At 37.9% G+C, this 13,995-nt stretch overlaps 1 protein-coding gene across 1 annotated transcript in view; it reads right to left on the bottom strand.

Moving 5' to 3' along the window:
- GNPAT (glyceronephosphate O-acyltransferase) overlaps positions 1-13,525 on the bottom strand; it is a 67,949-nt gene extending 54,424 nt beyond the window's left edge. Inside the window, exons 1-2 of the mRNA XM_068116199.2 lie at positions 13,261-13,525; positions 8,614-8,819 (exon numbers count right to left, since the gene is read on the bottom strand). Coding sequence (XP_067972300.1) covers positions 8,614-8,802 — 189 coding nt within the window. The 5' untranslated portion in view covers positions 8,803-8,819; positions 13,261-13,525. The remainder of the gene's footprint in view (positions 1-8,613; positions 8,820-13,260) is intronic.
- Between the last annotated feature and the right edge of the window lie 470 nt (positions 13,526-13,995).

Here is a 13,995-nt window from a genome sequence, read left to right as displayed (position 1 = left end):
CTCCATGAGAGATTGTGGAGATTACTCTCCATGAGAGATTATAGAGATTACTCTCCATCAGAGATTATAGAGATTACTCTCCATGAGAGATTATAGAGATTACTCTCCATCAGAGATTGTAGAGATTACTCTCCATGAGAGATTGTGGAGATTACTCTCCATGAGAGATTATAGAGATTACTCTCCATCAGAGATTGTAGAGATTACTCTCCATGAGAGATTGTGGAGATTACTCTCCATGAGAGATTATAGAGATTACTCTCCATGAGAGATTATAGAGATTACTCTCCATCAGAGATTATAGAGATTACTCTCCATGAGAGATTATAGAGATTACTCTCCATCAGAGATTGTAGAGATTACTCTCCATCAGAGATTATAGAGATTACTCTCCATGAGAGATTATAGAGATTACTCTCCATCAGAGATTGTAGAGATTACTCTCCATGAGAGATTGTGGAGATTACTCTCCATGAGAGATTATAGAGATTACTCTCCATGAGAGATTGTGGAGATTACTCTCCATGAGAGATTATAGAGATTACTCTCCATCAGAGATTATAGAGATTACTCTCCATGAGAGATTATAGAGATTACTCTCCATCAGAGATTATAGAGATTACTCTCCATGAGAGATTATAGAGATTACTCTCCATCAGAGATTATAGAGATTACTCTCCATCAGAGATTATAGAGATTACTCTCCATCAGAGATTATAGAGATTACTCTCCATGAGAGATTGTGGAGATTACTCTCCATGAGAGATTATAGAGATTACTCTCCATGAGAGATTATAGAGATTACTCTCCATGAGAGATTATAGACATTACTCTCCATGAGAGATTATAGAGATTACTCTCCATGAGAGATTATAGAGATTACTCTCCATGAGAGATTATAGACATTACTCTCCATGAGAGATTATAGAGATTACTCTCCATGAAAGATTATAGACATTACTCTCTATGAGAGATTATAGAGATTACTCTCCATGAGAGATTATAGAGATTACTCTCCATGAGAGATTATAGAGATTACTCTCCATGAGAGATTATAGAGATTACTCTCCATCAGAGATTATAGAGATTACTCTCCATGAGAGATTATAGAGATTACTCTCCATCAGAGATTATAGAGATTACTCTCCATCAGAGATTATAGAGATTACTCTCCATCAGAGATTATAGAGATTACTCTCCATCAGAGATTATAGAGATTACTCTCCATCAGAGATTATAGAGATTACTCTCCATGAGAGATTGTAGAGATTACTCTCCATGAGAGATTGTGGAGATTACTCTCCATGAGAGATTATAGAGATTACTCTCCATCAGAGATTATAGAGATTACTCTCCATGAGAGATTATAGAGATTACTCTCCATCAGAGATTATAGAGATTACTCTCCATCAGAGATTATAGAGATTACTCTCCATCAGAGATTATAGAGATTACTCTCCATGAGAGATTGTAGAGATTACTCTCCATGAGAGATTGTGGAGATTACTCTCCATGAGAGATTATAGAGATTACTCTCCATCAGAGATTATAGAGATTACTCTCCATCAGAGATTATAGAGATTACTCTCCATCAGAGATTATAGAGATTACTCTCCATGAGAGATTGTAGAGATTACTCTCCATGAGAGATTGTGGAGATTACTCTCCATGAGAGATTATAGAGATTACTCTCCATCAGAGATTATAGAGATTACTCTCCATGAGAGATTATAGAGATTACTCTCCATCAGAGATTGTAGAGATTACTCTCCATGAGAGATTGTGGAGATTACTCTCCATGAGAGATTATAGAGATTACTCTCCATGAGAGATTGTGGAGATTACTCTCCATGAGAGATTATAGAGATTACTCTCCATGAGAGATTATAGAGATTACTCTCCATCAGAGATTATAGAGATTACTCTCCATGAGAGATTATAGAGATTACTCTCCATCAGAGATTGTAGAGATTACTCTCCATGAGAGATTGTGGAGATTACTCTCCATGAGAGATTATAGAGATTACTCTCCATGAGAGATTGTGGAGATTACTCTCCATGAGAGATTATAGAGATTACTCTCCATCAGAGATTATAGAGATTACTCTCCATCAGAGATTATAGAGATTACTCTCCATGAGAGATTATAGAGATTACTCTCCATCAGAGATTATAGAGATTACTCTCCATGAGAGATTATAGAGATTACTCTCCATCAGAGATTATAGAGATTACTCTCCATCAGAGATTATAGAGATTACTCTCCATGAGAGATTATAGAGATTACTCTCCATGAGAGATTATAGAGATTACTCTCCATGAGAGATTATAGAGATTACTCTCTATGAGAGATTATAGAGATTACTCTCCATGAGGGATTATAGAGATTACTCTCCATCAGAGATTATAGAGATTACTCTCCATCAGAGATTATAGAGATTACTCTCCATGAGGGATTATAGAGATTACTCTCCATGAGAGATTATAGAGATTACTCTCCATGAGAGATTATAGAGATTACTCTCCATGAGAGATTATAGAGATTACTCTCCATGAGAGATTATAGAGATTACTCTCCATGAGGGATTATAGAGATTACTATCTATGAGAGATTATAGAGATTACTCTCCATGAGGGATTATAGAGATTACTCTCCATGAGAGATTATAGAGATTACTCTCCATCAGAGATTATAGAGATTACTCTCCATGAGGGATTATAGAGATTACTCTCCATGAGAGATTATAGAGATTACTCTCCATCAGAGATTATAGAGATTACTCTCCATGAGAGATTATAGAGATTACTCTCCGTGAGAGATTATAGAGATTACTCTCCATGAGAGATTATAGAGATTACTCTCCATGAGAGATTATAGAGATTACTCTCCATGAGAGATTATAGAGATTACTCTCCATCAGAGATTATAGAGATTACTCTCCATCAGAGATTATAGAGATTACTCTCCATGAGAGATTATAGAGATTACTCTCCATCAGAGATTATAGAGATTACTCTCCATCAGAGATTATAGAGATTACTCTCAATGAGAGATTATAGAGATTACTCTCCATGAGAGATTATAGAGATTACTCTCCATGAGAGATTATAGAGATTACTCTCCATGAGAGATTGTGGAGATTACTCTCCATGAGAGATTATAGAGATTACTCTCCATCAGAGATTATAGAGATTACTCTCCATCAGAGATTATAGAGATTACTCTCCATGAGAGATTATAGAGATTACTCTCCATCAGAGATTATAGAGATTACTCTCAATGAGAGATTATAGAGATTACTCTCAATGAGAGATTATAGAGATTACTCTCAATGAGAGATTATAGAGATTACTCTCCATGAGAGATTATAGAGATTACTCTCCATGAGAGATTATAGAGATTACTCTCCATGAGAGATTATAGAGATTACTCTCAATGAGAGATTATAGAGATTACTCTCCATCAGAGATTATAGAGATTACTCTCCATCAGAGATTATAGCGATTACTCTCCATGAGAGATTATAGAGATTACTCTCCATGAGAGATTATAGAGATTACTCTCCATGAGAGATTATAGAGATTACTCTCCATGAGAGATTATAGAGATTACTCTCAATGAGAGATTATAGAGATTACTCTCCATCAGAGATTATAGCGATTACTCTCCATGAGAGATTATAGAGATTACTCTCCATGAGAGATTATAGAGATTACTCTCCATGAGAGATTATAGAGATTACTCTCCATCAGAGATTATAGAGATTACTCTCAATCAGAGATTATAGAGATTACTCTCCATCAGAGATTATAGAGATTACTCTCAATCAGAGATTATAGAGATTACTCTCCATCAGAGATTATAGCGATTACTCTCCATGAGAGATTATAGAGATTACTCTCCATGAGAGATTATAGAGATTACTCTCCATGAGAGATTATAGAGATTACTCTCCATCAGAGATTATAGAGATTACTCTCCATCAGAGATTATAGAGATTACTCTCCATCAGAGATTATAGAGATTACTCTCCATGAGAGATTGTAGAGATTACTCTCCATGAGAGATTATAGAGATTACTCTCCATCAGAGATTATAGAGATTACTCTCCATGAGAGATTATAGAGATTACTCTCCATGAGAGATTATAGAGATTACTCTCCATCAGAGATTATAGAGATTACTCTCCATGAGAGATTATAGAGATTACTCTCCATCAGAGATTATAGAGATTACTCTCCACCAGAGATTATAGAGATTACTCTCCATCAGAGATTATAGAGATTACTCTCCATGAGAGATTGTAGAGATTACTCTCCATGAGAGATTGTGGAGATTACTCTCCATGAGAGATTATAGAGATTACTCTCCATCAGAGATTATAGAGATTACTCTCCATCAGAGATTATAGAGATTACTCTCCATGAGAGATTATAGAGATTACTCTCCATCAGAGATTATAGAGATTACTCTCCATCAGAGATTATAGAGATTACTCTCCATGAGAGATTGTAGAGATTACTCTCCATGAGAGATTGTGGAGATTACTCTCCATCAGAGATTGTAGAGATTACTCTCCATGAGAGATTGTGGAGATTACTCTCCATGAGAGATTATAGAGATTACTCTCCATGAGAGATTGTGGAGATTACTCTCCATGAGAGATTATAGAGATTACTCTCCATCAGAGATTATAGAGATTACTCTCCATCAGAGATTATAGAGATTACTCTCCATCAGAGATTATAGAGATTACTCTCCATGAGAGATTATAGAGATTACTCTCCATCAGAGATTATAGAGATTACTCTCCATGAGAGATTATAGAGATTACTCTCCATCAGAGATTGTAGAGATTACTCTCCATCAGAGATTGTGGAGATTACTCTCCATGAGAGATTATAGAGATTACTCTCCATGAGAGATTGTGGAGATTACTCTCCATGAGAGATTATAGAGATTACTCTCCATCAGAGATTATAGAGATTACTCTCCATCAGAGATTATAGAGATTACTCTCCATGAGAGATTATAGAGATTACTCTCCATCAGAGATTATAGAGATTACTCTCCATGAGAGATTATAGAGATTACTCTCCATCAGAGATTATAGAGATTACTCTCCATCAGAGATTATAGAGATTACTCTCCATGAGAGATTGTGGAGATTACTCTCCATGAGAGATTATAGAGATTACTCTCCATGAGAGATTATAGAGATTACTCTCCATGAGAGATTATAGACATTACTCTCCATGAGAGATTATAGAGATTACTCTCCATGAGAGATTATAGAGATTACTCTCCATGAGAGATTATAGAGATTACTCTCCATGAGAGATTATAGACATTACTCTCCATGAGAGATTATAGAGATTACTCTCCATGAGAGATTATAGACATTACTCTCCATGAGAGATTATAGAGATTACTCTCCATGAGAGATTATAGAGATTACTCTCCATGAGAGATTATAGAGATTACTCTCCATGAGAGATTATAGAGATTACTCTCCATGAGAGATTATAGAGATTACTCTCCATCAGAGATTATAGAGATTACTCTCCATGAGAGATTATAGAGATTACTCTCCATCAGAGATTACAGAGATTACTCTCCATCAGAGATTATAGAGATTACTCTCCATGAGAGATTATAGAGATTACTCTCCATCAGAGATTATAGAGATTACTCTCCATCAGAGATTATAGAGATTACTCTCCATGAGAGATTGTAGAGATTACTCTCCATGAGAGATTGTGGAGATTACTCTCCATGAGAGATTATAGAGATTACTCTCCATCAGAGATTATAGAGATTACTCTCCATGAGAGATTATAGAGATTACTCTCCATCAGAGATTGTAGAGATTACTCTCCATGAGAGATTGTGGAGATTACTCTCCATGAGAGATTATAGAGATTACTCTCCATGAGAGATTGTGGAGATTACTCTCCATGAGAGATTATAGAGATTACTCTCCATCAGAGATTATAGAGATTACTCTCCATCAGAGATTATAGAGATTACTCTCCATGAGAGATTATAGAGATTACTCTCCATCAGAGATTATAGAGATTACTCTCCATGAGAGATTATAGAGATTACTCTCCATCAGAGATTGTAGAGATTACTCTCCATGAGAGATTGTGGAGATTACTCTCCATGAGAGATTATAGAGATTACTCTCCATGAGAGATTGTGGAGATTACTCTCCATGAGAGATTATAGAGATTACTCTCCATCAGAGATTATAGAGATTACTCTCCATCAGAGATTATAGAGATTACTCTCCATGAGAGATTATAGAGATTACTCTCCATCAGAGATTATAGAGATTACTCTCCATGAGAGATTATAGAGATTACTCTCCATCAGAGATTATAGAGATTACTCTCCATCAGAGATTATAGAGATTACTCTCCATCAGAGATTATAGAGATTACTCTCCATGAGAGATTATAGAGATTACTCTCCATCAGAGATTATAGAGATTACTCTCAATGAGAGATTATAGAGATTACTCTCCATCAGAGATTATAGAGATTACTCTCCATCAGAGATTATAGAGATTACTCTCAATGAGAGATTATAGAGATTACTCTCAATGAGAGATTATAGAGATTACTCTCAATGAGAGATTATAGAGATTACTCTCCATGAGAGATTATAGAGATTACTCTCCATGAGAGATGATAGAGATTACTCTCCATGAGAGATTATAGAGATTACTCTCCATGAGAGATTATAGAGATTACTCTCCATGAGAGATTATAGAGATTACTCTCCATGAGGGATTATAGAGATTACTATCTATGAGAGATTATAGAGATTACTCTCCATGAGGGATTATAGAGATTACTCTCCATGAGAGATTATAGAGATTACTCTCCATGAGAGATTATAGAGATTACTCTCCATGAGAGATTATAGAGATTACTCTCCATGAGGGATTATAGAGATTACTATCTATGAGAGATTATAGAGATTACTCTCCATGAGGGATTATAGAGATTACTCTCCATGAGAGATTATAGAGATTACTCTCCATCAGAGATTATAGAGATTACTCTCCATGAGGGATTATAGAGATTACTCTCCATGAGAGATTATAGAGATTACTCTCCATCAGAGATTATAGAGATTACTCTCCATGAGAGATTATAGAGATTACTCTCCGTGAGAGATTATAGAGATTACTCTCCGTGAGAGATTATAGAGATTACTCTCCATGAGAGATTATAGAGATTACTCTCCATGAGAGATTATAGAGATTACTCTCCATGAGAGATTATAGAGATTACTCTCCATGAGAGATTATAGAGATTACTCTCCATGAGAGATTATAGAGATTACTCTCCATGAGAGATTATAGAGATTACTCTCCATGAGAGATTATAGAGATTACTCTCCATAAGAGATTATAGAGATTACTCTCCATGAGAGATTATAGAGATTACTCTCCATCAGAGATTATAGAGATTACTCTCCATGAGAGATTATAGAGATTACTCTCCATGAGAGATTATAGAGATTACTCTCCATGAGAGATTATAGAGATTACTCTCCGTCAGAGATTATAGAGATTACTCTCCGTCAGAGATTATAGAGATTACTCTCCATGAGGGATTATAGAGATTACTCACCATCAGAGATTATAGAGATTACTCTCCATCAGAGATTATAGAGATTACTCTCCATCAGAGATTATTGAGATTACTCTCAATGAGAGATTATAGAGATTACTCTCCATCAGAGATTATAGAGTTTACTCTCCATCAGAGATTATAGAGATTACTCTCCATGAGAGATTATAGAGATTACTCTCCATCAGGGATTATAGAGATTACTCTCCATCAGGGATTATAGAGATTACTCTCCACGAGGGATTATAGAGATTACTCTCCACGAGGGATTATAGAGATTACTCTCCATCAGAGATTATAGAGATTACTCTCCACGAGGGATTATAGAGATTACTCTCCATCAGAGATTATAGAGATTACTCTCCATGAGGGATTATAGAGATTACTCTCCACGAGGGATTATAGAGATTACTCTCCATGAGGGATTATAGAGATTACTCTCCATGAGGGATTATAGAGATTACTCTCCACGAGGGATTATAGAGATTACTCTCCATGAGGGATTATAGAGATTATCTCACTCTCGCAACTCTTGCCGAGTCTGATCCACCTTCTCCATTCAGCATGACTCCTCGGTAACAAAATGTTTTCACAAAAAGGACTGAGTGATGTATAATTATTAATCTAGATTTAAAAAACTACCCACCTCGTACCCACCAACACCCCTCCCTCCTCTTCCTCACTACCCACCAACGTGCCCATCCTATCAAACTCCAATACACGATATGTACTCGTAGATAACGCTATTTACAAAATGAATGACGCTCCACCAGCACAGCAAAACCTGTCAGTTGTCACCAAGTTATGGCCATTACCCAACTCACGCAGACCATTCCTTGAGGTGCACTGCATATGTTATAGCAGTGTTTCGTGCCTTAACAAAAAGAGTGGGGCGGGTAGAGACAGGTAGAGGTGCACTTAGCAGGTGTCCCGTCACGGTCCGCTGTGCCGGAGCTCATGTTTGACCTCGCGGATGGCCTGTTGAAGTCGTGGCGAGTCCAACACCGCCTGGCGCAGCGCAGCAGGTGATCTTGGACACCTGTGCCTGTACGTAGGTGGAGCGAAGCGACGTGCAGAAAAAAGAAGGTCACTGCTGCATCGTCGCTCCTCGAGCACATCCTCGAAGCGCTCTCCAGGGTAACCCAGCGAGACCATACCTCCAGTCGAACTTACTGAAAAAGGCAGGAACGTAAACTGCAGTTTCTCACTTCGCCACAACAATCTAAACCACAACACCGTTCGACATCGACAACTCATTACTAATCTGTTAACAATAATCCCGAAATTCATCAGTAACGGGATTTGGGCGATGTTTGTATGTGGAGGATGCATTGACGACGTTGAGTTATGTTCATACAGAGGACAAACAAACCTTTTTGGTGTTATTGTATAGATTCACGTTCTAATCATATGTACAGTATACGCATTTTACTGGCGCAGACGTATTTTGAGGTTGTTTCGGAGTATTTCTCTGAAATAACCTCAGAGTGGGTCCTGGTGCCCGGCTATACGTACGTTGACATTTGACCAAAACATCTCCTCACAAACTACCCGACCGATACAGACAAACTTTGGTAGGTACACAGCATCAACAGAGTAATGTCTCATGGGGTTGTTGCTCCCAATCCAGATCTGCCCATTTAAAGGAGCCAAATAGTATTTTTTTTTCCCCAAATATTGGTATTTCAATCAAAAATTATCTCACAAACCGACAACCGGATCCAGAACAAACTGGTCATGTGACATCGTAACAATTCCCTAACCTTAAGTTGTGCTCCCTATGGCCAAATATCCCCTAGAAAGGAGACCACGAGCTCCCTCCTCTAATTCCTCATATTCACTAAAACATCTCCTCACAAGCTACCTGACCAAATTTTTTTCGGTAAAATTATTAAAATTAATAGAATTATTAAAATTAGAATTTTTGGTGAAATTTTGGACCAGATTTTGTACGATTCATAAGAACATTGTGGTCTCATGGGGTTTTGCTCTCCATTCTGATTCGCCCCCAACAAGAGGCTGAAAAGGGAGGTTTTGCCTCAAATTCAGATAAATTTATTTTTAAAACATCTCAGAATCCGTGGGAAAATAACCTTCAGTCCTCCATGGGGCTATTTATTATAGATGCACTCACATTCCTGAAACACATACTCACATCCTTATTAGTACATCCTTTATAGATGTGTTCGCATTCTAATAGTACGTACTTTATAGACGTACTCACATTCTAATAGTACGTACTTTATAGACGTACTCACATTCTAATAGTACGTACTTTATAGACGTACTCACATTCTAATAGTACGTACTTTATAGACGTACTCACATTCTAATAGTACGTACTTTATAGACGTACTCACATTCTAATAGTACGTACTGTGGTGTGAAACTAAGGATTTCATCATCGTGCACGTGCAGTTTCCTCCTACCTGACCATTCATTACACATGCAGTTCTATGATCCATCCACAAGTGTCTGCTGACTGTCTCTCTATATAACCACCTGTCGGGAGGATGGGATTCATTTTCTGCTGTAGTCTGGTTTCAAGTTGGTAAGAATGAATTTAATGAAATATGCCGTGTACTCGCCATTGGATTACTGTGGTTGCCGTTGTAATGAACGAGAATTCTTGCTTAAAAGTGTTGTATCTTTTGTAGATGAGTCGTATTCAAGTGGATTAAAGCTCTGGCTTGGAGTACTTTGTGGACATCCTTGATTTTCAGGACACGTACTTTATAGATATAATTGCATTCTAATAGTACGTACTTTATAGACATAATTGAATTCTAATAGTACGTACTTTATAGACATAATTGCATTCTAATAGTACGTACTTTATAGACATAATTGATTTCTAATAGTACGTACTTTATAGACATAATTGAATTCTAATAGTACGTACTTTATAGACGTACTCACATTCTAATAGTACGTACTTTATAGACATAATTGCATTCTAATAGTACGTACTTTATAGACGTACTCACATTCTAATAGTACGTACTTTATAGACATAATTGCATTCTAATAGTACGTACGTTATAGACATAATTGATTTCTAATAGTACGTACTTTATAGACATAACTGAATTCTAATAGTACGTACTTTATAGACATAATTGCATTCTAATAGTACGTACTTTATAGACGTACTCGCATTCTAATAGTACGTACTTTAAAGACGTACTCGCATTCTAATAGTACGTACTTTATAGACGTACTCGCATTCTAATAGTACGTACTTTATAGACGTACTCGCATTCTAATAGTACGTACATTAAAGACGTACTCGCATTCTAATAGTACGTACTTTAAAGACGTACTCGCATTCTAATAGTACGTACTTTAAAGACGTACTCGCATTCTAATAGTACGTACTTTAAAGACGTACTCGCATTCTAATAGTACGTACTTTATAGACGTACTCGCATTCTAATAGTACGTACATTAAAGACGAACTCACATTCTAATAGTACGTACTTTAAAGACGTACTCGCATTCTAATAGTACGTACTTTAAAGACGTACTCGCATTCTAATAGTACGTACTTTAAAGACGTACTCGCATTCTAATAGTACGTACTTTAAAGACGTACTCGCATTCTAATAGTACGTACTTTATAGACGTACTCACATTCTAATAGTACGTACATTAAAGACGAACTCACATTCTAATAGTACGTACTTTAAAGACGTACTCGCATTCTAATAGTACGTACTTTAAAGACGTACTCGCATTCTAATAGTACGTACTTTAAAGACGTACTCGCATTCTAATAGTACGTACTTTAAAGACGTACTTGCATTCTAATAGTACGTACTTTATAGACGTACTCGCATTCTAATAGTACGAACTTTATCGAAGTGCTGGTTGAAAAAAAGACAACATGTAATACTGGCTACCACCAGGTGGTGTTTATGGCCTATGTTAGCATATATGCTCATGAGACAAACAAACAAATAAAAATTGAAGATTTTAGAAATTTGGCCTATGTTGACCTTTTGGCCTGTGGGGACTTCAAAAATAGTTGGGGGTTGAATTCAGTGAACATATATGCAAATCCTCTTCAAATGTCAACTCAATCAGATGAAATTTTTATAAATCTGACCAAAGTTGCTGACATTTGGCCCTTGTTGACCTTTTGACCTTAAAATAAATAGGCTTCCCACTTATGATCAACTCAACCATTTGGGGAAGTTTCGTGAAGATAGGTTTAAAATTGTAACATGTAGGCAATTATTGACAAACAGACAAACAGGCAGACAGGCAGACAGACAAACAAAGAGACAGACAGAATAACACCAGCGACCAACCAACATACTCGTACTTGAAAGATCTTCGATTTTGCAATTACCAAACAGACCCAAATGCAATACCCTCTCCTCTGGCGAGGATACCAAACCAAGCAGACAAATAATTCAACACATTCCCACCACTACCTAATATGACGCTGAAAGGAAAAACCTTATTTCCCTACTCCGACACCTACTTTCAACCACGACATGTCGCACCGTCCATATACCCTCCCACACCCCGACTTCTCCTCTCCGTAGATTCTACACACATTTGCCTTCTCCCAAACCCACTCACACGCCCCACTCCAACAAACACAATTATAATTTCATTGTACTGTACTTGGGATACAATTACTGCACTGTGCAATTAAATATTTCAACAGAAGATAAGCTGGTTGGTAGGAAGCTCCAGTGCATGCCCAAAGCCTGTTACCACAACAATACTTCGTGACGTTAATACCTGTACAAGTCGGAAGCAGCACTCGATTACAGACTTACGCACGCACGCACACACACACACACACACACACACACACACACACACACACACACACACACACACACACACACACACACACACACACACAACACGTGGCATGCACACAACACGACACATGGCACACACACATACACACACACAAACACAGGTACACACACGCACACACAATGGTACACACACGCACACACAATGGTACACACACGCACACACAATGGTACACACACGCACACACAATGGTACACACACGCACACACAATGGTACACACACACACACACAATGGTACACACACACACAATGGTACACACACACGCACTGGTACACACACACGCACTGGTACACACACACAGATGGTACACACACACAGATGGTACACACAATGGTACACACACTCAGATGTTACACACACACAGATGGTACACACACCCACACACAATGGTACACACACCCACACACAATGGTACACACACACAATGGTACACACACACAATGGTACACACACACAATGGTACACACACACACACAATGGTACACACACACACACAATGGTACACACACACACACAATGGTACACACACACACACACACACACACAATGGTACACACACGCACACTCAGATGGTACATACACAGATGGTACACGCACACACACAAATGGTGTACACACGCACACACACAGATGGTGTACACACACACACACACACACACACACACACTCAATCAATCAATCAATGAGGGAGAAACACCACAATACTTTACTTTAGATAATAAAGAGCAAACACCGAGGAATTCGGACATTGGGTTGACGTCCGGTCACTCACCCCACAAAGTCCTTGCGACGTCCCGACCTCGTCCTCTCCCTCTCCCTCTCTCTCTCTCTCTCTCTCTCTCTCTCTCTCTCTCTCTCTCTCTCTCTCTCTAACTCTCACGGATCGACCAATCCCACCCAATCGGCCCTCATAAACATTCACTCCTCCTTCTGACCTTCAGTTCAAGAACTTACGTCCAGGAACGACGGAACGTTCAAGCTAGCAACCTCTTCCTGTTGTCTTCTTCTTCTTCCTTCAGTTTCAGTGTCGCCTCTGTACCGTCTCTTTATTACATATGCAGATATTCTCGTGGGTGGAGAGAAAAATGAAGAGGTGGGAGGAGGAGACGATAACAAGTATGGAGGATTGTGGGAGGGGTACAGTGAAAGGAAGCGGGAGGGATTCCACCATTATTGCGTACAAAATAAATAGATAGCTTCTTCAACGGGCACGTCAGAATTTAATTTCACGAGAAATCATGCGAGTATTGTAAGACATAGAACAAACTATTTTATTTGACCTCATAAATCACGTGACAGTCATAAATATCCAATCCAATTTGACATGCCATACTCAGGCAGGAAATTGGAATTTGGGAAATTTTACTTACAGGTACATTGATGAAAAGTCCAATTCGGGAGTTCGTATTTTTGTTGAAGAGTGGGACTGGAAAGTCTAAAAAATGGAACATTCTATTTTCTTTTCGTTATGTTTTCAGGTTGTCTGTCCGTCCGTCCGTCCGTCCGT

The sequence above is a fragment of the Myxine glutinosa genome, chromosome 5 (assembly GCF_964187855.1).
Source record: "Myxine glutinosa chromosome 5, kmMyxGlut1.1, whole genome shotgun sequence".
Classification (NCBI taxonomy): Eukaryota; Metazoa; Chordata; class Myxini; order Myxiniformes; family Myxinidae; genus Myxine; species Myxine glutinosa.
Note: the sequence above shows the minus strand (reverse complement) of the source record. Positions and strands in the feature narration are given on the sequence as shown.